Source organism: Podarcis filfolensis (assembly GCF_964270895.1).
Source record: "Podarcis filfolensis genome assembly, chromosome: 2".
NCBI lineage: Eukaryota > Metazoa > Chordata > Lepidosauria > Squamata > Lacertidae > Podarcis > Podarcis filfolensis.
This window is the reverse complement of record NC_139605.1, coordinates 83486889-83512018: the sequence shown is the minus strand read 5'-3', so window position 1 is coordinate 83512018 and position 25130 is coordinate 83486889. Positions and strand designations below refer to the sequence as shown.

Genomic DNA, 25130 nt, shown 5'->3' with positions numbered 1-25130 from the left:
GGAAATCTTGTATAGTTCACCATCTGGCAACAATACACTATTGGGGGGGGGGCAGAGAATTAACTTCATTTTCAGCTTTGCAGCCACTGCTTATAAAGAGAATAGAACCTACGCTTGACACGTTGAATACCTGCTTAAAGTTATGCTTTTTTTCTTTTCATATATGTGCAAGCTAGATGGACCATATGAAATAAATAGCAGTAATTTGGATATTGTACATGAAGTATTCACCACCCTTTAGCTAGATCCTTTAAATTCTGTTACTCCAAAAAGCATAAGGAAACTTGGGGCTCTTTCTCAAGTTACTGCTTTATATGCAGCAATACATATTCATGTTTGAAGAAGTCTTATATCGGGCAACTTGAGAATGGTTGTGCAAATTTATGTATTGTTCCAGGAGATTCCTGTTTTGATTCTCAGCGTGTATGTCACTATCTCATCTTTCATTTTTCCTAAGCAATTGAAACAGGAGTGACAAACTTGAATGTTTTGATTCTTGCTATGCTTCAGTTGTCAATCTTAATGGGGCAGGGCAGGACAGGACTCTTGGATCACAGCATCCCACAGTTGAGTGGTGAAGGAGACTCAAATGGTATTTCCTGAGTGGCGGAGGTGACTTCAAATAGAATTGTAGAATTGGAAGGGACCATGAGGGTCATCTAGTCCAACCTCCTGCAATGAAGGAGTGTTTTGTCCAAGGTGGGGCTTGAACCCACAACTCTGAAATTAAGTCTCATGCTCTACTGACTGAACTATCCCAAACTCACTAGAGTTTTCATTCTTTACCATTGGGTGACTGAAGAGTGCTTTTAGAAGTTAGCTCGGAATGTCTGGTTTTCATTATTTAAAATCCACCATCAAAGTTCTTACTGAAATACCTTTAGTGTATATTCAGTTGGAACAGCAAGCTGCCTCATTGACAGGGAGAGTTCCTTCAGTGAAAAGTGCTCTCAATACCAAGTGTATCTGCTGTACAACAGTGGTTTTACATAAAACTCACTACTGAACAACACAATTCAGCATCTTTTCACATCTCGGGAACCAGAAAGTACCTTGCAGTTGTCCAAACCTGGCATTAATAAAATTATCCAAGACATTAAGTTGTAGTGAAAGCCTGATTGTTGTTTCTCTTCCACAAATCTAGCTTTAAATTATGTGTGTTCTTGCAGAGGTGAATCAGGTGCTGGGAAAACAGAAAACACCAAGAAAGTCATTCAGTATCTTGCACATGTTGCTTCCTCTCATAAAGGAAGAAAGGACCACAATATTCCTGTAAGTTTTACATGGTATTTCCTTAATTTGTAATTGTTGTATTCTGTAAATAAGGTTAATACCTTGCTTTGAAGTCTGCTTCCGAGACCCTGTCCTTGATAAACAAGTGTTGAAAAACAGGCCACTTAACGTTGGAATCAGTTTGTAAGCACTGTTGTTTGCTTCATTATCCATTCAACAAAGAGCTTGCTTTAGTTTAAGGGAATAGCCACCTAATAGTTGTGTTACAATTGCACTCTATTAGAAGTTACAAAGCATAAACAGTTGGATGCCAGCTTGGTAGATTTCAAATTGCTATGTGTACATAACAACCCTCTTGCTGTTATATGTGTGTGTTGATATAATGAATTCTTAAAATAGAAATATGTATTGTACAATACACCGTTGGTGTTAGTTTTTGTGGTGCCATATGCTAAGTTATGTAGCAAAGCAAAACATGTTCTTGAATGAAAATTCATTGCCCCACTTTTGTGCTCTCTTGGATATTGCAATGTCTCCTTAAGTTCTTGCTGTTAGCATAAGGATTTTTGTGATGTATATTTGAGATGTAAGGGAGCCTTCAAGTGATCCTGTACCAGATACATCATGCTATTGCTTTTAGTGTGCAGCTGGCTGCCTGCTATTCCTCTAGATAGAGATGTGCCCTGTAACTAGGGACTAAAAAAATTAGTCTGTTAACTCTAGCACAGGTAACTTTTAAGTTTTCAGTTCCAGGAACCACTTTTAACCCAAATATGCATTTGGGGACCCATTTCTTAAATTTTGCCACATATTTGCATCCTAATAGTCCCAGCTATTACAACCCACATTGACTCAGGACACAGCACACTAGTGGGTCCCAGCCCACCACTTGAAGACCAGTACTTGAGCATACCCCAAAAAAATGGAATCCAAGGAAGGATTATTCATGGAACTGTCTTGGATCTCAAAGGCTAGCAATGAGTTTTGTGGAGCAAAATCTACAGCAAGATGAATTATAGGACATAAAACCAGTCCCTTCTTCTGTTACTGGGGTTTAGTCCCATACCAAAATGGTATCTGAGTATACACTTTTCATGTTGTTCATGTGAATGAATGGTTGATTAACCCTTTTTGGCAGAAGAATAATGAATTTGGGATGGTGTTGTAGTTGGGCACAAAACATACCCTCTATCCCTGGCAGTCCATACCTTGGTTTCCACTAGTTCTGGTGATATAGGTTTGTGTGTACACTGTATGTATGCACGTGCAGAGCAGATATACCTTTCCTGCTTTATGGGGAAGTGAGAAATGGAACATCATTAAATCACCTCTGAAGACGCTGTGAAGGCATACCGCATTCTGTAGCTTTAGAACTATTAGGGTATTTAGTTGCTACCCTCCTTTAATTCTACAGCTTGCAACAATTAAGCATCTGTTTGTGTAACTTGCATCTGAAAACTCTCTACTGTTGCCTTCCGAAACTTTTTCTTGTTTTGACAAACAATTGTAGAGCACGGTGTTCTTTAAACTGCTATTGCCTTATAGCTGTGAAGAAGGCACCATGTTTCGGAACATGGGCTTTATCTGCCCACAATATTCATTGTATAGTGCAATATAAATGAGTACTTGAGTTGTCTAATTGATGTCATAGAAGCACAGGATTGAATTTTTTACCATTGGTCTTAGCTGTGTTGCTTTCTATGAACCAGTATTTGACATTGCATCTTTAATAAATAGGTTTTATTTAGCATCCCTTGTGTGGATAATCCAATTTTGATAAAAGGCATTATGGATAAAGAAAACTACATCTCAGTTTGTTGGGTTTTGGAATTTTTTTTGTGTGGCACGGTACCCATATGTAAACTTTGGCAATTTGTGTGCTACTGTATCCCAAGTTTGGGAAATAATCTAGAGTGATATAGCGTTCTGATTCACATAAGGAGTTCTACACATTGGTGTTGTGTTTTCTTCCAAGTTAGGAATTCCCCTGCACATGCAAAACATTGCACACATCATCTCACAAAGGATAAGAGCAGCTCTTACATGCACACATCTGTATGCATGTTAGAGGCCCTGAATGCACACCAGGCCTGTTGAATCCTGGCAAAGGAAACTAAATACACTGCCTAGAGACTTCTATGTGATCCAGAAAATAAAAATTCTAGGTGGATTTTTTTTTGGTCAGAACCTTTTGGAAACATTGTATTTAATTAAGTCTTGAGAGCATACAGTGTATATTGTATTACCAAGCTATACCTTTTCTAAAAGAAGCCAGTATCAGACCTGGAGTCATGAAATAAGATGAAAAAAATACTTTTAGATCTTCAGCTTTCCTTGAATGAAGAAGTTCACATTTAATTCTATCTGGCTAAAATTTAGCTGTTGCCACGATGAACATAGTGGCTAAAGAAAATATACTAGCATGCATATGAGAGTGAAAACTTGGTGATGGATGGGAAGGCAAGGTCAGATTTGCTAACATGTGAATTTGTTTGTTTACAACAAACAGCCCGAGTCACCTAAGCCAGTGAAGCACCAGGCAAGTGTCTTTTTTATGCTTCTAAACTTTATATAGGCTTAATCATTCTTGTTTTACATTTTTAGGAGACTACCTGTCAACATCCAATATAAGTATACAAGTAATTTCTGGTACAGGCATGCAGCTAAGAGTAAACTTCATTATTGCACATGTACAGAAACACCGATATAATTGTCCTTTGAGCGTGCATATCACTCAGTGTAACTGACAAAGTAGTCAGGCACAGATTCTCCCAGATTGCTGGGCATTATTGTTCCATATTTTGCTGACTATATGGGGAAAGCAGGAGTGTTTTAGTGCTGGTATGCCTAGATTTCCTGTGGCTCAGGATAAATCTGAACTGCAGTCGCCCTAGGGCTGGTACAGTAAACTCTGACTGCATAGATTCTTAGTTCTAGAGGCCAGTGAGGAAAGAGGGCATGCAAATCCCAGGACTGATTGTTCTGGTTTCTTCTTTCTCCCCATTCTTTTCTGACTCAAGTTGTCACCTGCCTAATTAAATAAGTGACCTATTACTTCCTGTATAATGTCTTGAAGTGATGCCTTGTACTATGTACAGGTGTTGAAGTTGAAACTAAGATTTTTTTGAATGAATAGGAGTTTGCTGTGACTCTCTTGGCATGTGGATTTTAGGAGCAGCCTAAGTACTGCTGAAGGTTGAACCACCTATGGTTTGGTTGACTGGTTAGCTGTTTGGTCCAATATGTGACCTTCAGCAACTTTGGTTGTATTAGCAAGGGAAAGGCTAATGCTGTTTACTTTCTATGAAAAAGCATACAAACAGATTCTGTTATAGCTCGTCCCTCTATAACCCTTATGGGCCACTGCTTAATCAGTAGGAGAGCTTGAATGACTTCTTATCCATAGACTAGGGTAACTGGAGAATAACTCTTCGAGTGCAGAGCAAAACATGGATGGATCTCCTTGATGATGCAACCAGATTAAACAAGATAAAAGTTTTTGCTACCTGGTGCCATATTCATCAGGTTTATTTTATACTGTGAAGTTGAAGAAGGGTCTGATAACAGATTTTCTATATTAAAAATCTGAGTGAACTCTCCTATAGGAACCCAGTAAAGCCATTTTGTATTTTTAATCCCAGTGTGTTTCTGTAGGTTTCATAAGTTCATAACCATTAACATTCTGTTTCATTGTCATTTTGAACTGCAGAGTGGATCCCTGTTGTATGTGAGTAGCATGTAGCTCTTCTAGCTTCTCACCCCGCTCTCAAAATGAGTCAAATCACAGGGATGCTGAGAGCAAAGCCTCTCTTACCTATCATTACACTGTTGATTTGCATGAATATATTGCATGTTACCACACCTTCACAATATTTTGGATGCTTTTTCCAAGATCTCCCTGAATTTATGTGTGAAAGCCAATGTAGATCTTGCCTTTGGTTTCAAGCTTCTGTGATACATTGCAGAATAGGATGGTGGTCTCCATATGCCTCTTATCTGTTTCCTCACATGGGACTGATGCATGACACCAAGACAAGCGTGCCAGTCATTTTAGGGCCATAAGTAAGAATAACTAGGAAACCTATTTTGAAATGTTCATATCAGGGACTAGGAACCTGTAACACTCCATGTTTGCTAGAGTCCTGTCATCCCTGACCATGTTGGCTGGGGCTGATGGGACTTGGTAGTACACAAGATATGGAGGGCTACCAGTTCCTCATTTGTACAAACCTCAAGATCTGACTTCATAGAGACTAAAATAACAGATTAAACTGTTGTACTGATCAGACACTTAGGGGTGTGTGCAAATGAATGTCTTTCTTCAGTGGAGTCTGAAATTTGATTTTGCTTGCTGAGAACAGCTAAAGGGACACTATGCTAGTGTGCTTGGACTGTAACAGGAGGTAGCATCAGTAATCCATGAAATGATTTATCTTGGCGTATTTCAGTTTTTTGTAACTGTCCAAACTGAGATAAACTCCATTCTTGACTAGATGTATTCCTGCAGACTCCATAGAGCTCATTTCTGCAGTTCATATTGTTTACAAACAATTTACAACCTTTTCTGCTTGACAGATGTGTGCTCACTTGAATTGACTCTGAACTAGCTGTTTGAGCCCCTATTACTTGGTTTCTGTGTTTTGTTTCGTTTTTGTGCTTTTCAGTGCCCATTGAAAGGCATTTTGCTGGATAATCTCTTAGAAAGGAGGAACTAGCAAGAACCTGCCATGTAGAGTTAAGATGCAAAAGGCAACAATATGTGACTTTCCTGTATGAAAGGTGTTTTTTTTATCGTGGATATCATCCAGCCTTGCACTTCCTCTTACTATAGATAGAATGGTGTAGTCTTAGTTAAACATTTAGAAAAAGCATGTTGAAATTACGTTACATTCTTCTGCATATACAGGGTGAGACCTTTAAAAGAGGCCCCGTGGATACAGAGTACACATGTTCCATGGGGCCTCTTTTAAAAGACTCATCCTGTATAAAGCTCACTTGTTTAACTCCAACAGGAGAGTTAAGCACTTGCTTCTCTGAAACCAGTGAGTGTTTGATGTTAGCTGGATAAGCAGAGAATGTTCAGTCAAGAAACTAAGCGATAATTCTGTTCAGATAATGCACTTCTAAAAAGGTACTGTACAAACATTAACTAACAGTAGGCAGAAATCAACATATATATAATTGGGACCAAACAAAACCAATCGTACTGTGAAGTATTGGTATTTCAAAGCAGTTGAATGGAGGCCACTTACTGTTAGGTAACCTAGGTTCATACGTTTTTTACAAACAAGATTGACTGGAAAAAGCAAACCTATTAGCGGTGCTAATATTAATTTTGCAATTATATTACAGATACAATTCCACTCTGCCACACACCTTTGCTATCCAAGACATGGCAGCAAAATCTCATCTTTCACCAACTTGACTCCTCATTGGGCTAATGGATACACACAGGTGTTAACATGGACAGCAGTGGGAAAAGAATTCTCCCAGACATGTCTGAGCTTGCAACTCAGACTTAAAAGCCTTTCTAAAAAAACTGCAAAATTAGTTGTGTGATCTGTTCTTGTAGCTGAAATACTGTTTCACCTCAAGTTTGAGAATAGCCAGAGCTAAGGCAACACTGCTCACTTCAGTCTAAAACAATCCTATAAATTTTGTTTAGATGTGGGAGCAGAAATCTGTGCTGCACAGATGATTAGTTAAAATGATAAATGTCTACTTCACAAAGTTTTTTAAAAAAATCTTTGTGCATTACTGACGTATACTTTGTCAGGCCATTTAGCTGCCTCAGATACTGATCTCAGTGGAAGATGGAGCATCATTTTTGTCTTCAAAAATTGCCTGAAAGGTGGCAGTTTGTCAACCCTGTGCTTTATCCATTAGCCCTAACGTAAATTGTATCTATTTCTTTAGTTTTTAATACCATATTTTCCAACTGTTTTTTTATAATGTCGTCCATCTCAACTGTTAACAGCATTAAGCATATTTTGAAGATGCTGTATTGAGAAGACATATGGGGTCAAGGCAATTGAAAACGGAAACCACACCTGGGAAATTGTGCTGCTCTTGGATTGGAGTTGCCTAACTTTGTGTTTGTGTCTGTGGTTTGTTGTTTTTTTCCAGGGTGAACTGGAACGTCAGCTTCTACAGGCCAATCCCATTTTGGAATCCTTTGGGAATGCAAAGACTGTGAAAAATGATAATTCCTCTCGTTTTGTAAGTTTTTAAATTTAAACCAAACAACCTTAATTAAATGCTAAACTATTTTTTCTAGGCAGATCTACTCTTAAGAAACCTGTTGAAATGCAGTAGTTCTTCTCTTTGGGGAGGGGAGAATCCCCCCTCCACTAACCTTGGTCTTCAGTGCCCAGACTTAACGCTGGGAGCAACCAAACTTGCATTACAAAGATACATAACACTTGGGCCAAAACAAATCTTGATTCAGGTGCATGAAATTTTAGATCATTGTCTGAGTATATTCCAGCCCTTGTATATTCTCAGATAAGTACCAGTGTCTGTGCCAGTTACTGGTCTAACAGTGCAATCCAATACATGCCTAGTTAGAAGTCCAGCTGAGTTGAATGGAGCTTACTCTGCAGTTACTGGGTGTAGCATTGCAGTCTAAATGAGTCCATCCCCTGTTGTGTTGGTGTAAACATGCCTTGGATAAATAAGCAATTCCCTCCCGATTAAGTTCCATGTTTACCTATGATACATTTTTTTTTTAAAAAAAAAGAGCTCAGTGTTAATTTTTCCACGAGCAAGTCATGTAACAGCTGAAGCTTACAACAGAAAGAACCAATTTGTTACCTCATTCTCTAGAAGAAGAGAGGTGGCAGCGTATAGTCACTCCGTTTATTTAGCTTATGACTAGCCTTCCAATCTTGCTTTCGTTATAAACTTTCAATGACTACTACAAGTTGAGCATCAGTAGTACCCTGTAGGTGTGCGTATACAGTACATGCAGGTTAGAATGGTGGAGCCAGAACCTGAGGGACCAGGGTTCCAGTCCCCACTCGGCCATGAAGCTCATTGGGTGACCTTGAGCCAGTCACACTCCCTCTCAGCCTAGCCTTCCTCAGAAGGTGGTTGAGAGGATAAAAATTGGGATGAGGAGGAGCATGTACACCATCCTTGGCTCCTTGGACAATATAAAAGGCGGGGCATAAATGTCATAACAAAATAAACCAAAAAAGTTTAGCATCGTGACAAAGAGCACAAGCTGTGAGTCCCTAGTTAAAATATTTTATCTCGGCTGTGAATTCACTGAATGACATTGCAAAACACATTGTGGCCTACATCTTTTAATATTCGTAAGCACAGCCAAGAGTATGTAAAAAAACAAATGAGAGGCCTTTTCTTGTAACTGGGTTGGGATGAGTTAGATCAACCAAATCCCAATCTGTCCAAAGTATGATGGCATTGCAGAGTAGAGTAGATGTAATTAGGCTTCTTCTCAGACGTACTATCTGAAACCTAATGGTAGCTCCACAGATAGGACATTGGCTAGAAGTTCGCAGGCTGCGCTGCTGTTTTGCTCAGTTTTTACAGGAGGCGCAAAGACGTGAATGCAGTAAAGTTTCTTTCCTGTAAAAGTCCTTAAGCATCTGTTTCCTATTACATTTTTCCTTTAAGTCTGCATTGATGTTGTGAACATAATCACTCCAATGGCTCTGGCACTATTTTTGTAATGAGTAGTTTAATGCAGTCCAGATGGTGATTTATTTTTGTATAGAAGTAATCTCCAGTAGTGAAGGTTTTTAAATTCTGATTTGATAAGAGAGAGTTCCTCCCCTGAAGGAGAAATGCATTGTGAATTATCTTCACCTGATGGAAGTGTAATAATAGTGATACACTAAGAAATACATTCAAACATTGATTTAATGGATGTAAAGGTAAAATGTAGCTGTAGTTGAGGGTATTGCTGCTTCTCTTCTCAGTTTAAATAAACTTGGATGCATTGAATTTGTAAGGTAGTAATTTCTTATATGTTTTTCCTACAGGGCAAGTTCATCAGAATAAATTTTGATGTTACTGGTTATATTGTTGGGGCCAACATTGAAACATGTATCCTGTTCTCAGTAGCTCATTTGATAAACTCTGATTATGGGGAAACCCAGCCAGATGGGCGGGGTACAAATAGATGATGATGATGATGATGATGATGATTATTTGGGAAACTGTATTGATGACTTGGTTAAAATACAGTAGACACTTCTTCAGTGGCTATGTTGGAGAACTTGGGGCTTCTGCAGAGTTGCACTTCCGTTATTGGTTTGTAGAATAAGCGCCAAATAGGCACAGACCTTAATATTGAGGAAATTCTGGTGCACACTCCTGACTTGCAAGGTACACAATTTTTAAAATATGCCACAATAGGCTGGTCAACATTTATACCAATTCTCAGTACTGTATAGGCTCAGGTTCTGCTGAAGTAAATAAAGCTTCATCGGTTGAGTCATCTGAAGACTGAGTTACAAGGCTGTGTTCTGTCTTGGTATACACTGAAACTGCACCTGGGTGATTTTGTTGCTGGGAAAATTACCAATGGACTAGATATGATGGGAAGTAATTAAAATGAGTAACTACAGCTTTTGTGGCTGGTTATGACCATTGCACAAAGGTCTGCAGTTCAGAATGCAGAAAGTGGAAGATTTAGCATGGAGTTCTTGCAACCATTTTGATTACTTACCACATTTTCCTCAAATCTACATATGCTGCACTTCCAAATTCCCTACTTTTCCCTTTCTGAAATCCATTCAGCTGTTATAGCCAGCTTAAAAACAGTATGCAAGCAAAATGCCAATTTCATGGTTGGAGACACGACACTATGCAAAGCTCCCTGAAGTATGAACTTCTTAAGGGCCTCTAGATTCTAGAATCAAGAGAGGAGCTTGCCATATGATTCTGTCAGCAAATAAAAATGGAGCATCTAGGCTTCATGGACTCAGATGTTGTATAGCTTGCTCCTTTCTGTTGTGTTGAAATTCACTGTTGAAATGCACCCCTACCCAAAATGGCATATATATTTCCTACACAATACTTACCCTTCCCTTGATCATCATGCCTTATTTTTTTTAACACTACATGTTTTTGTTCTGCCTTATATTTCCTTTATAATACATACTTTTGAAATCTAGCTCCGTCAATTGCTCTTTTCACATTCCCACACTATTTTCTTCCTTCAACCTTCTTTTAAAAAACAAGTTGTTGTTGTTGTTGTTAGGCTCCATGCAAAAACTTTCCTCTATAACCAGGCCTTTGGCCTTTTAACTGTGGCCTTTTAGAAGTTGGTGGAAATTTTTTAATGTTTTTCTTTACCGCCTTAGTTTTAATGTTATCTATGTGGGGTTTTATTTTGTTGTTAATTTGGTTGGTTGGTTGGTTGTAGTTCACCTGGACGATACAGAGTGACTAACAAATTTAATAGATTATTATTATTATTATTTAAAAATGTCACATTTCCTTCATTTTCTTCAGGTCTTCCCTAAAGTACGATTTACTCATAGCAGGGTTATATGTCCAGAACTGCCTCCTCTGTTAGGGCTTAGCTCTGGAAGATTAAGTAGTTTGAAAAAGGCCTGTGGCTCTTGGCATATGCAGAGTGCATTTATCTTGCTACTGAGCAATTGCAAGCAGGAATCATGGGTTGCAGAATCTTCTGAATCAGAGCCTGATAGCATTTAGTAGCCCAAGCACGAGCAGTTCTCAGTTTATGCACAGCCTGGAAGCTCAGAGGGAGTTCACCCACATGCCAGGAGAATATTATCTCTCCTTTCAGTGACATCTCCTTGTCTCCCTCTAAGCTGGCTGTGAAGTAGTATTGCACCTCTGCTTAATTTATGGATTTTGCGCTCTCTCTCTCTTTAAGACTCAAGGAAACAATTTTGATCGGATTTATTTATGAATAGTGCAGCCCGTGGTGGATGTAGCTCAGACTATTTGGAAGAAGCGTAGGACCTCTAATGGTTCTAGAGGTAGTAATCTCACACATCAAATTCTACCCTGAGAATTTCTGGTGCTGATGAAGACCCAGTGCAAAATAGAATGTGTGAAAAGAAATGGGGTGGGGGGGTTGCTGTTGTTAATTAGGAGGAGTTTGTTTCCTTTTCATGGCCAAAATGCATAGTTGTCTATTAAAATCCTTAATTGCTCTGGCTCAGACCTACTAGAAAAGTCACGTGCCGTCCGTCAAGCCAAAGATGAGCGGACTTTTCATATCTTCTATCAGCTTCTATCCGGGGCAGGTGAACACTTGAAAGGTGAGTCAGTGCATTATTCTTTTGAATTTATTAGTTGCAGCATTTAAACAGAAGCTGAATTGATTTCACGGTTTTACTATCTTTTTGCATATGTGAAGGGCACAGATGGCTCTGTTTGTCAGGTCATTTGTACTGGCGCTGTCCAAGATACCTTGGATGAGTGATTCCTAAATAATGAACTCTGCAGCTAGGCTTCAGTTCTGTATTTGGAGTTAAGGTTCTGTGTTTGGAATGCTGCAGTGGTGCAGGCCTCAATGAAATCTGCATCAGCCATATTAACAGATCCAGCAGACAATTGCAGTCTAAAGCTTAATAAAATTTATTGAGCCCTTGGCTGGACAGAAACATGTAAGCTTCAAGCCAGGCAGTTAAAGGAGTGCTGGCATCAGCTATCAAACTCACACTGGACAGAAGAGCACTCAAGCTGGGAATAGTGCCAAGGTGCTGTTGGTAGGCCAAAGCAGCATGGTATTTACACTTTAAATAAAGCACAAATTATTGTGAGAAGGCTTCCATTTCTTCTTGGGATCATCAGCATTCCAGATGTAGATGTTCTTTGAGGATACTAATTTTTTACTTTTGTGTCTTCTGAAATATTGTTTGTCTACATTTGTCCTCTCGAAAGTTTTTGTTTGTTTCCAGCCCAATGTGAAAATGAATCTGGGTTTTAAAATAGTTTATAAATACTAGGGAATTGGTCTCTGAACTCTTTAAACTTTGTCATTGTTAGAGAATAAAATACTGGCCTGCCATAACATCTTGTATAGGCTTGCCATACGTCAGGAAAATTCCTGTCATGTCCTGGCTTTGGGGTGTAAAAATGGTGCAGGGGGGAATTTTGCCAAATTGGTAAAATGTCAGGGGAAACCCGGATGTATGGCAACATGATGGAAAAAAGCAGTGGAAACAGCTCCAAAAGCTTAAAATCGCTATTTTCGGGGGAGGTTTCCCCTCAAAAGCTCAACAATTTGGGTTTGTTCCCCACAAAAGCCCAACTACTTTGCAGATGTCAGGAATTTCCCTTTTTGAAATATGGCAACCCTAGGATTAAATGAATGGAGAGTTACTTTGCCCCGTGTCTTGAAGAAACATCTCTTGCGTTTTTCCTCCTCAATACAGCTGATTTACTCCTTGAAGGGTTTAATAACTACAGATTCCTCTCCAATGGCTACGTGCCCATTCCTGGCCAGCAAGATAAGGATAACTTTCAAGAGACAATGGAAGCCATGCATATCATGGGGTTTTCTCATGATGAAATCTTGGGTATGTTTGAAATGGCTTCGGTTTTTGAAGCGGGGAAATGTGTGTTTTTACACTTAAAACCTGTAGCATTTTTGTAAAAATGCAGAAAGTAAGTTCAGTATTGTATCTAGAATAGTGTGGCATCGCAGCTTAATAAACATGGTATATGGCTCTAAATATGGACTTGAAAGTGTGTACATAACGAGCAGTAAAATCTTAAAAAGGCAGAGACTTTTAATGGTCCGGGCAGGGCATTATGTATTTCATTAACTCTACAAGAGTAGCATAAATCCTTAAAAAGGTAATAACTTCTTGGTGTAGAACTGGACTACCCTAGTGTAGGATTTCAGTACCTTTATTTTAGGGTTTGTAGAGCCTCCGACATACCTTGACTTGTTGAAACATTGGACTTGTCAGATACAGCTATGACCTGATCTGAACCAGAGGGGGCCTGTCCTGTGGGTTTCCTGAACCAGTTAGATATTCTTCTTTCATACTGAACTTGACTGCCAGTCAAACATGTATACACGATGTATTTATCTGCTCTTGTCCTCTGCTCTTTTGTGTGCCTCCAGCTATGTTGAAAGTGGTATCCTCAGTACTGCAGTTTGGTAACATTTCCTTCAAGAAAGAGCGAAACACCGACCAGGCATCTATGCCAGAAAATACAGGTAGATATATTTACAAGCACAGTAGACTTAAATTTAGTCTATTTTCTTCATCAGTGATTGATATCTGCATAGATGCTTGCAAAGAAACAGCTCCCTCTGTATCAAGGATAGCCAATGTGGTGCCATTCAGACATTGAAGACTGCAGCTCCCATCAGCCCCAAGCAGCACGGCCAGGGATGATGGGAGTTGCAGCTCACATCATCCTGCACCATGTTGGTTATGCCTGCAATATAGAGGCAGCTGTGGTTGTAGCGATAAGTCCTAGCCTTCAGGTACTAAGAAACTGGTACTGTTCACACATCTTGTGTTTTGTTCCCCCCACCCCCAAACCTACTAAATACTGCAGAATCCCTGAGACTATGTTGAGGTATTTCCTCTTTGAAAAAGTATTTGAACTCTAACCTCATTAAGAGCTTATCAGCAAAGTCTTTAAAACTCCCAAGTAAAATGGTATGTGCAGTTGAATCGGTTTATTTTTCTTGGGTCTATACAGTGATTATGCTGCCAGGGACAGTGATTCTGGAGCCAAACACGACTTTTGGGAGAATTGGAGACCATAAATGCTAAGTTTAGAAAATCTGATCATTCAAGTGACAGGGTGGTATGCTTAGGACTGCCATTATAATTTAATACTATCTGTGTCTAATGTTCCTCTTAATCATGGGGGGGGGGGAATCCTGACACAAGTAGGAATTTTCTCATGTTCTTAGTTCACTTTTGTATTCTCTGTGACAAGGATCATCTGTATCATTTAGCCCTTTGTGCTTAAGTTGATTTCTTACGGGAACTTGTTAATGCATAGAGTAGTGTGTGACTGGCTTTGTCATCAGAGTGGGTTCATTATCCCCCCCCCTCCGAGCGCTCATTTAATACTGGTTAAAATGTATGCTGGGACATGTATGAAGCACAACTGTATGTAATATGTATTTCCTGAATCTACAGAGTTTCAGTGATAGTTTTATTATATGCTAACACAGAGTTTTATTATACGCAAACCCAGGCATGCGTTCCTGGTGAATGAATGCTAGAATTATGAACTTATTGCATTGGTTGTTCAGAAGGCTTCACTTGTTGAGTTGCAGAGCTTACTTATCACCCTACCTTTCATTAATGTGAAGTACAGTGGTACCTTGGAAGTTGAACAGAATCCGTTCTGGAAGACCTTTTGACTTACAAAACATTTGAAAACGAAGGCTCGGCTTCCAATTGGCTGCAGGAAGCTCCTGCAGCCAATCAGAAGCCCCGTCGGATGTTCACGTTCCAAAGAGTGTTCACAAACCGGAACACTCACTTCTGGGTTTGTGGCGTTCGGGAGCCAAAACGGACAAGTACCAAGGCGTTTGGGATCCACGGTACGACTGCACTGGTGTTACTCCTTGAGTGATTTTCAAATGTTGTTCTGGGAAATGCTGAGATTCCTCATTGATAGATTCAGTAATGGTGGAAAAACTTCCTTGAAGGTCAATTTGTCCACCATTGCCAGCATTCCCCTGCAACATGTAGCTGCAGGGCAGTGGCTGAATGTGAGCTAGGGTGTACGCTTGGTTCATGTAGGGTAGTACAAAGGCTCATTAAGCCTGTATGAACTGAGTTGGCAGCCTAGAACATTCACTGGAGTCCTCTGCAATACACAGGGGGTACATTGTCAAACAAGTTGGCTTGGAAAGGGTTCCTTAACATTAGGAACTGTGGGAAATACTTTTTGGGGACACATTCAGTGTTAAAACCAGTTGTTGAGGTTCTGGTAACTGATTGCATTGTTTGTATTTGTAGTTGCACAGAAACTCTGCCACCTGTTGGGGATGAATGTAATGGAATTTACTCGAGCAATACTCACTCCACGCATTAAAGTTGGCAGGGACTACGTCCAGAAAGCACAAACCAAAGAACAAGTAAGCTCTGTGATGCAAAATGTTGAATCTTATTCCACCCAAAGTAGCCACCAATTTCCGGCCAGCAAACATTCTCACCATTTCCCTTTGCCCTGGGGGGTGGCTAAATATCCTGTGTGTTATAGTAAGACTGCATATGAGGCCTCGGGTTTCACCTGGAGCCCCAAAACTGCTGACAAGTTAGTTCTGGCATTTCAAAAGTGCCTGGATCCCCATCAATGCCTCTCAGTTGAGCTTCAGCATTGGAGTTCCAAGTAAGGAGACAAATACACTGAACATCAGTACACTGGGTGCAGTGGTTGATCAGTGAGATATAGTTTGATATGTGTGTGTCTGTAGAAAAATTAGAAAGCCACATAATAGCTGGCCTTCTGTGTCTAGGTGGTACAACGTTCAAGCTTAGATCTTAATTAGAATATGGCATTTATACTCCTTTGGGATGAAGGGTGGGATATAAACAAAATAAATATACCTAGGAAATAGCATGTTCATTATCTTTCTATTAGAAATAGTAACTGTGTTAAACTTAGTATTTCTATTTTCTTACAACTTCTTCCAAATTCTCGTTCAAATTTTCAGGCAGACTTTGCTGTGGAGGCATTGGCAAAAGCCACCTACGAACGCCTTTTCCGCTGGCTTGTTCACCGCATTAACAAAGCTCTGGATAGGACCAAGCGACAGGGAGCTTCTTTCATCGGAATCCTGGATATTGCTGGATTTGAAATCTTTGAGGTATTTAGACAAATGAAAGAAATCTCCAGTACTTACTAGATTGAGAGATTTTTGTAACATATATAAAATAGCATTGCAATGGATCTGGCAGCTCCAAACTGCAATATTGAAAGTTCATGGATAAGATTCTACTCTACACGTGACCACATTTTTCAGTGGCTTTTCCTGACTTTTAAGCAGTCTTCGTAAGCTCTGAATGAGATGGGGTTTCTGTGTAAGAGATTAGCACGTCTGCCTTATTTCCTTGCTATCATAGAATCATGTGCAAAACTCTGCACGTTTGGCCAGTTGCTTGTTAAATGGTTTGCCCTGCAAAACTTACATTGTAGTATAACCAATACAAAAGCTGTAAAACTCTAAAAAGTTAACTTTCTTGGTATTTTCCTCTAGTTGAATTCCTTTGAGCAACTTTGCATCAACTATACCAATGAGAAGCTGCAGCAGTTATTCAACCACACCATGTTTATCTTGGAGCAGGAGGAGTATCAGAGGGAGGGCATAGAGTGGAACTTTATTGACTTTGGACTGGATCTGCAACCCTGTATTGATTTAATTGAAAGACCTGTAAGTTCTCATCCTTGTCCTTTTAACAGCTCATAGCTTTCTCAACCAAGATCTCTCTTTGATGTAAATCATTCCATACACCTTACCGATCCAAGTTTTGTTTTTTGTTTTTCTAGAGGGGCTTGTCCGGGATTTAAGTGTTGAATCAAGAGACATTTCTGTAAAGTGTGCCTGTAGACAAATCCAGCAAGTGCTACCCTCCTGATTTGCATTTGTGGCATTATTATTATGCTTTTCTAATTAAAAACTGATCAGGCGACTTAAAAAGCAAATTTATAATAAACAAAACCCAGCTAGAAAAGTGTGTTATGAACTGAAATTCAGAATGATGTTCTTACAGGCAATACATGCCTCACTGGATCTGATTAACAAGGCGCTGGCAACTTGGAACATGCCCAAATGTACTCTAGGCTTGCTTATGTCACACATTATTTTGTGAGCTAACTGAATGGTAGGGAACCATGACTTTCAGTGTATATGTCACTGAGCTCTGTTTCTTTTCCTATTTCTCGTCCTATACCTTTAATAGCTCTTACTTCGGTTCTGATAATTTTGATTACATTTCAGGTAGTTCTGTGTTGCTATGAGACATCCTGTGAGGCAAAGCATCAAGTTGGTTGAACTTGATGCTTTAGAATTCTTGATATGCTTGTATCTTGTTCCCTTCTTGTATCTGATTTCAAAATCAGCTGACTGGGGGGGGGGGGAATCCACTGCCATTAGTCACGTATGTCCACTTGTATCTCCCTTTGAAATGTGAATGTGGATCTTATTTTTGCATAAGCACGTGCTCTGCTTCGGCTGTGTTGCTCAGGTGCAACTGTATGGTGAAAGGAATATCAAATGAGGGGAGGGGAGAACAGAATAGATTCTGGTAATAAAACACTTATTTATGTACTAATCCTTGCTAGGCCAACCCCCCTGGTGTACTTGCTCTCCTGGATGAAGAGTGCTGGTTCCCCAAAGCAACTGACAAGACATTTGTGGAAAAACTGGTCCAGGAACAAGGAACCCATTCCAAATTCCAGAAGCCTCGGCAGCTGAAGGACAAGGCAGACTTCTGCATCATTCATTATGCAGGAAGGGTAAGCATGAAATGCTATATGATTTCTTCAGCATTTATCAGTGTGTCCCATTTGTGGGACTCCTGAGAGGCTGCAGGAGCCTGTGTATCTTGCTATTTGAGAATAAGTTTGGCCTCCTGAGTCTGGTCATCGGGTAGGATTGGAGAGTGAAATATGTTGCTTCCAAACTCTGGTGCCCATTTTGATTCCATGCAAGATACTTCACGTGCTGCAGTACAGTGGTACCTTGGGTTACATGCGCTTCAGGTTACATGCACTTCAGGTTACATGCACTTCAGGTTACATACGCTTCAGGTTTCACACTCCGCTAACCCAGAAATAGTGCTTCAGGTTAAGAACTTTGCTTCAGGATAAGAACAGAAATTGGGCTCCGGTGGCGCAGCGGCAGCAGGAGGCCCCATTAGCTAAAGTGCTTCAGGTTAAGAACAGTTTCAGTTTAAGAACGGAGCTCTGGTTAAGTACTTAATTCGTTCTGGAGGTCCGTTCTTAACCTGAAACTGTTCTTAACCTGAAGCACCACTTTAGCTAATGGGGCCTCCTGCTGCCGCCGCGCTGCCGGAGCACGATTTCTGTTCTCATCCTGAAGCAAAGTTCTTAACCCGAGGTACTATTTCTGGGTTAGTGGAGTCTGTAACCTGAAGTGTATGTAACCTGAAGCGTATGTAACCCGAGGTGCCACTGTTTAATTTTAAACTATATACAAATAAACAGCCATGTAAAATATGTAATAACGAGGAGTTTCATCCTTCTAAATTGTGCCATTCACCACTCTTTAAGAGATACTATTGACAAAAACTCAGCCACCTTTGCAGTTACTTCCGGGTTAATGTCAGCCTGAACTTTTGCAGGCTCAAGGAACAAAGTCATATCTATCAGTGAGGCACTGCCCAGGACTCCAAATGCCTCTCTGAGCACCTTTGGGTGGAAGGGTGGGATAATTTTAATAAATAAAAATATATATATATTTAAAAAAATGATAATAGCCCTACAATTTTTTTGGGGGGGGGAGGCGTTTTCTCAATAGTAGCCTACCGCCATGTAAACATTGGGAAGTTGTGATCTCTAAAATGAGTTTGAAAGACTTATGGGTCACTTGCAGCGGAGGGACAGTCTGGAAAGTATCATGTTAAGTGGATCCACTGTACACATAAAAACCCTGTTCAGACAACCCGCCTCATGCATTCAGTGCGACGGAGGAGTTGTGCCTGCTATCTATACACCCTCGACAGTGTGGTACATTCAGTGTTAGTCTGAAAAGGGAGTTCAGTAAGTGTGTGCAGAGGTTCTTCACAATTTCAGCACTGCTTAAATGTCAATCACATATGAGGAGATGCATCTCATCTTCCCTTAAAAAGAAAAAACAGGTTGGGAAGGTTGACAGTATTTGCTGTTTACCCCACTTGCTTAATTCCAGGTGGACTACAAGGCAGATGAGTGGCTTATGAAGAATATGGACCCTTTGAATGACAACGTGGCTACGCTTCTACACCAGTCTTCAGACAAATTTGTGGCAGAGCTTTGGAAGGATGGTAAGAATCTGCTCCTAATCTATATAAGATGAGCTGGTAAATCCTGGTGGGTGAGTTGGGGCCTTCTCTGCAAAGCTTGCACATGAATCCTTCATGGGTTAGTGCAATTCCTTTGATACTCCTGCCAGCAGTGGCAGCAGGAGGGTTTGAAGTGCCGCTGCAGTATCAATTAATTTACTTACACATGTGTCATTATGGGCTGATTGCACTTCCATACATCAAGCTACTTAGCTGCAAGTGTGTTTTGAGTAGACTCTTTTCATAGTCATTTAGGATAGTTTGAAAGTCTCTGTTGTGACTAAACGACTCTCAACCTTTTATGACAGCTAAAAGTACTGAAGCTGCTGTTTTAGTTATCAGCAATGGGTACACTGGTAAAACAGGACAGTAAACTAAGAATTTTGAATAATTAAAGTTTAAATAGCTCTTAAATATTGTATCATAATAGTACATTAAGTCTTTTTCTTGCATTGTTAATTTTCTGTTTGCCTGGTATGGCGGAACATAAGCTTCCTTAACCAAAAACACTTCTTAAAACTTGGTTGGATTGCTTGGAGTGCTTCCAAGACGGTGTTATAATTTAGTATGCTTTTAACACCTGCTTAACTTTTAGCCTTGCATTAACTTAATTTAGGAAGAGAACTGATGGATAACACCAAAAGACACTCTTAATCCTGGATCCCTGTGTTCCATAGTGACCAAACAGATGCCTATGGGAAAGCACAAACCAGACATAAGGGCAAAAGCCTTTTATGGCTATTGCTCGCCAGGAACTGTGCCATCTACCTGTCAGTCACCTGATGGCATTCCCACTTGTCAAATTTATCTTGGGGAGATAAGGATCTGCAGCACATTGGGACTTCAAAGTACCACATAGGGCTAGCAAATAGCCCTGCACGGTGCTTTGAAGCCCCACAGAGGTTTGGACTTTCCAACTATTGACTGTCATCAGACTCCCAAAGTCGGCTTTCTGCAATGATAGATTATTCAACCAATCTAGCAAGTTTGGAGGTACTGCATATCACCTGATTGGTGGGAACTCTGTACCTGTTCCTTGGAAAGGGGGGGGAAAAAGAATGCTCCATCTAAAAGCAGAGTATTGTTTTCCTTCCAAAAGTGTTGCAAAGCCCCTTGAGCAGCACTTCCAAGGCATCTGACAACCAGCTGGTTCCTGGGTGCTTAGATAGTGCATTTTCTACAGATACATAAAATAATATCAAGGCAGCTGACAGCATATAAAATTTAGAAACATCTATAAAACATAATTTAAAACATCAGTAGATACTGGTTGGTTTGAAAAATAAATGCATATTGGGAAGGCCTGTCCAGAAAATACGGCTTTCAAGGGGTTTCTCAAAGAAGGGGAGGGCTGGCCCCTGCCAAACCCCTACAGGCCTGTAATGAAGGCCTACCAAACCTAAGGCCTGTGAGGAACCACCAGGATCTCGGGGAGTGAGGTGATGTATAAGGTCATTGAGGTTCTTCGGGCCCAAGTTGATTTTGGCTTTGTGAACTAACACAAGAACCTTAAACCTAGCCTGCTAGCAAAATTAGCAACAAATCAAGATGGTCAGCTTTCCTTATGTAGGGGACATGCTTCAGGCCTCTGGTAAATTTGGTTGCCATTGTTCTGCATCATTTTCAGGTCTACAAACAACCTTTTTTAAAGATATAGTTACCAGCTGCCCTATACAAGTGTGGCCCATCATAGATTTATACAAAGGCGCAATATTAGCAGTTTTATTTCCTCGCTGAGGTCAACTTTAGTGAAGCAAAGTAAACATGCTGAAGACCGAAGAAATGCTTTTGAGGTTTTATGGAGCCAGGTTTCAAGAATGTGTAATGACTATGATAAACGCCCATCTGGGAATATTGTAAATGCCTTGGAGCAGGGACCGTGCGTGGATTGTGAGAAGGGGGTGTTTCCACATCTGTCATAAGTTAAGTTGTAAACTTAGTAGAAGGTGTGCCTGTGGGCTTATTGCTTCACAGTCCATACATAGTTTCTCTCAGTGCTTTTTTCTGGGGGTACACAGGAGTACGCATACCCCTAAACATTTTGTGAATCTAAGTTTAGCCTCATTGAGGGGCAGTATTTCAATATGAGTAGGAAAATGAGAGTACCCCTAAACATTTTTTAAGGAAAAAAAGCACTGGTTTCTCTATTAAACAGACTGCGAACCAGCCCCAAAGTATGCATGAACATAACAATTGTTCCATTTCAGAACATTTTTTCAGTAAACAGTTCCTTGTTGTGAAATATGGAATCACTGTCATGTTTCCTTGTAAATCTATAGTCTGACAACCTGCCTTTATGTTCACTGTTTGGGCCCTGAAATCAACACACTCTGCTGAAGATCCATCATTATACCATAGCAACCTGTTATGCACTTTGTTAAAGCTTGCTTGCAATTCAGAATTGTCTTCTCTTTACTAACTAGACTGTCTTGTGTATCTGCTCTTTGTTCTTGCTGTTTCTGTGCCATAGAGATTGACATTATTCAGAGAGCTTCTTTCTATGACAATGTTACTGGTCTTCCTGATACACCAGGTGAATGAATGAAAAACAAAAATAATAACATAGGCCTCCTAAAAGCAGGACTTGAATCTGTAGGAAAAACATTTTTTTGCTTGTTAGGCAAGCATGAACTTTCATTTCATCCTAACCTTAGCGTTACCTCCACAAGGCAAATGTTCTTGTGCACATACCTATTTAGTTGCTGCTGCATACGTAGAGTCTCATTTTTTTGTACTGCACTTCTAGAAGCTTTGCAAGTGAGTAGCTGCATTTTGAAACACAGGCTTGCTTCTCCAAAATACCCTGATGATTTTGGGTATTTGAAATTAGGAGTCTCAGTACTCTGATTCGGTATGATTTGTACTTGTTAATGTCTGTATACAATTTTTTTTAATTGCAGTCAAAGCAAGTTTTCTTTATACAACTCAATGCACTGGCATTAAATGGCATGTTGAATGTTTATTATTTCAGCAGCTGCTCAAAATTAGTATCATTGCTATTAAATGCCTATATTTTGAATGATAGCTTAGGAGGGAAGTCCGTCAGTACTTGGGCCAAGTAAACAAATTCTGCCAGGGGTATATGCTGCCCATTAACCTGCAGGAGTACTTCTAAACTTGAAGCAAATCTCAGGTAGGCGTGCTCCTAAGCAGAGTTACAAGGAACTAAGCCCAGTTGATCACAGTGGAATTTACTTCTCAGTAAACCTATAAGATTACCCCATTAGCAAAACTTTATGTATTTTGGTAGACTTTAAAGCTGCTCTTTAGTCTTCTTTGTTTTTCACTAAAAGTATTTTACGGAGCCTGCTTTGGCATTTTATTAGATTTTTACTGCCACCATTACGTGTCTGATCGTGCTTTTGTTGTAAGCTAAAATACATAAGCAGGGAATTTATGTATCCCCATGGGTGTATCTAAGTTAATCATATTGATGTAGTTTCAAAATGAAGCATGTTGCTTTTTCCTGAGTGGATCTGCTCTCATGCGCTGCTTCCTTGATCGCTAGAGGGGACTGATTTCTACTCCTGATAGAAAAAAAAATGTATTTTGTGAAATACATGATTGTGCAAATACTTAAGAATATGGCCCATATTCACTTAAACTTGGGGGATTGGTTACAGTTTGGCTCTTCCTTCATTGGAGGATGCAGCATGCATTACTCTCTCATTAGTAAATACTGTGACGTAATTTTATGCATACTTAATTGAAGTAGACATGGCAGTGGTTTTAGCTGCAGGATAGATTCTTGAACTTCATAAGTACTACGACGTGCCACTTGGTCGGTATAAGCAGCATGGCCAAGTTGTCTAAATTTTATTTGTCTAGGGACACAGGGGAAAGGACTCCTTGAACCTAGTATGAATTTCAACATTTTAGGCTGAGGTGCTTTTGGTCTAACTGGGAAGAAGATGTTAGATTCCTGGTGCAATGACTAGGTTAATTAGCAAGATCTTAGGTTGAAGATTTTAATGTCTTGTTTCCTAGGAATACCCAGCACTGTGGCTGTCCTGAGATTTGTTTATTTGCATTTCTCTTTTGCTAACTGACCAAAAAATAATATCTCCACCCCCCTGTCCTCCTGGTCCAAATGTGTGCTTGGTTCCTCATGCCTTTAGAGCTTGGTTTATTTACCGTATTTTTTGCTCTATAAGACTCACTTTTTCCCTCCTAAAAAGTAAAGGGAAATGTGTGTGCGTCTTATGGAGCGAATGCAGGCTGTGCAGCTATCCCAGAAGCCAGAACAGCAAGAGGGATCGCTGCTTTCACTGCGCAGCAATCCCTCTTGTTCTGGCTTCTGAGATTCAGAATATATTTTTTCTTGTTTTCCTCCTCCAAAAACTAGGTGCGTCTTATGGTCTGGTGCGTCTTATAGAGCGAAAAATATGGTATATAATCCATAGAGGAAAACAATATAGAAAATCCTTTTCCTTCTGTTCCTCAAAAAAAGTAAAGAGCTTTACAGAAGCTTTATCATTGTCACATACACAGTGGATATTTCAGGTGTACTGATATATTTGCTATGACATACCCACAGAATTGCACTTCATACGATGTGGTAAAGGGAATGTCAGTGGTGAAACAAAGTGGCCTAATTATTCCCCCCACCCCCATTTTCTATGGGAATATTATTCCATGTTTTCTTCAAGTTAAGCAGAAGCTATTGGCAGGCTGATCATGGTTTGTTCCTAGCGAAGTTTGATACATGTCATCATTTGCAATTTTTGGCTCTATTGTAAACCTTCCCACATATTCACTCACATTATTTGCGGCTTCTTGGTCTAAAATTCCTTTTATGTATGAAAAGGGAATGGCTTTTGGTGCATAAAGCCGTGACTTGTGCTTTGTAGTGCATAATGGCAAAAGCTACAATGTTCTGCCTGGTGTGTTGCTTTCAATCCTGCTGCTTCCATATGTACGTAGATTGCTTTGCCATAGTAGGCAGCACCTTCCACCGTTTGTCGCGCAGAGCATTTGTCAAACCTTTTATCTCTCGTGCGCTGCTCTGTTTCCCGAATCCGCTTAATTCAGTGTTCTTGTTGCCTGCAGTGGACCGCATTGTGGGTCTGGATCAAGTCACTGGGATAACAGAGACTGCGTTTGGCTCCACTTACAAGACCAAGAAGGGCATGTTCCGTACCGTGGGGCAGCTATACAAGGAGTCTCTCACCAAACTGATGGCCACGCTGCGAAATACTAACCCAAATTTTGTCCGCTGCATCATTCCAAACCATGAAAAGAGGGTATGTGTTCATTTCAAACGTTAAAATGTGCTTCTAATTTTCCCTTCCCAGTTGCTAATATTTGTTAGGAGCGACCTACTCTTGAGTAGGACCCTGGTAGACACATGCCCAACTGGCATGTTCTCTCCCTCCTGGTCGATTGTTCGGGAGCTTCAAAAGCTTTCTCCAACCCGAACATCACAGCGACTAATGCCAAAAGGCATTAGCACACTTAGGGATCCGCAGAGTATTCGCAGTTTGTGTAACAGAACTCAGTAGCTCAGCATTTTGGCTAATCTACGTTTATTTACATATAATACACTCGGAGCATTCTGACTTAGCTCCATCCTCTTTCTCATCAGACAACAGAGAGAGAGAACAAAGGACAATAGTCCCACTTCACGGAACACAGTAACACAAAACATCTTGTCTCCATCACTTCCCACACTGTGGAATGAAAACATACACTGTCATGTGATAGACAACAATCCCATGACTGCAGACACGGGGAATGACTCTCCTGAAATACTATTGACATTTGATGTATTTGTTGACAAGATAGGGTTTGGATTTCATGTTTTGCACAAGTATTCAGAACCCCACTTCATCCTTGTGAGTGGTTAGTTTCTTTAACTAGGTAAGGCTAAAAGCCAGAAGGATGATTACAAGGAGCTGC

General features: G+C 40.1%; 1 protein-coding gene across 5 annotated transcripts in view; it reads left to right on the top strand.

The window, feature by feature from the left end:
- The window catches only part of MYH10 (myosin heavy chain 10), a 73086-nt gene that overhangs the window by 22927 nt on the left and 25029 nt on the right, over positions 1–25130 (top strand). For 2 of the 5 annotated variants that reach the window (XM_083597661.1, XM_083597660.1), the window contains exons 5-18: positions 1170–1272; positions 3743–3772; positions 4943–4960; positions 7360–7452; positions 9240–9303; positions 11400–11498; positions 12618–12761; positions 13316–13411; positions 15186–15304; positions 15884–16036; positions 16427–16600; positions 17512–17685; positions 19100–19214; positions 24282–24475. In XM_083597661.1, the coding sequence (XP_083453787.1) occupies positions 1170–1272; positions 3743–3772; positions 4943–4960; positions 7360–7452; positions 9240–9303; positions 11400–11498; positions 12618–12761; positions 13316–13411; positions 15186–15304; positions 15884–16036; positions 16427–16600; positions 17512–17685; positions 19100–19214; positions 24282–24475 (1576 nt within the window). The remainder of the gene's footprint in view (positions 1–1169; positions 1273–3742; positions 3773–4942; positions 4961–7359; positions 7453–9239; positions 9304–11399; positions 11499–12617; positions 12762–13315; positions 13412–15185; positions 15305–15883; positions 16037–16426; positions 16601–17511; positions 17686–19099; positions 19215–24281; positions 24476–25130) is intronic. The other 3 variants (XM_083597664.1, XM_083597663.1, XM_083597662.1) reach the window with 2 other exon arrangements.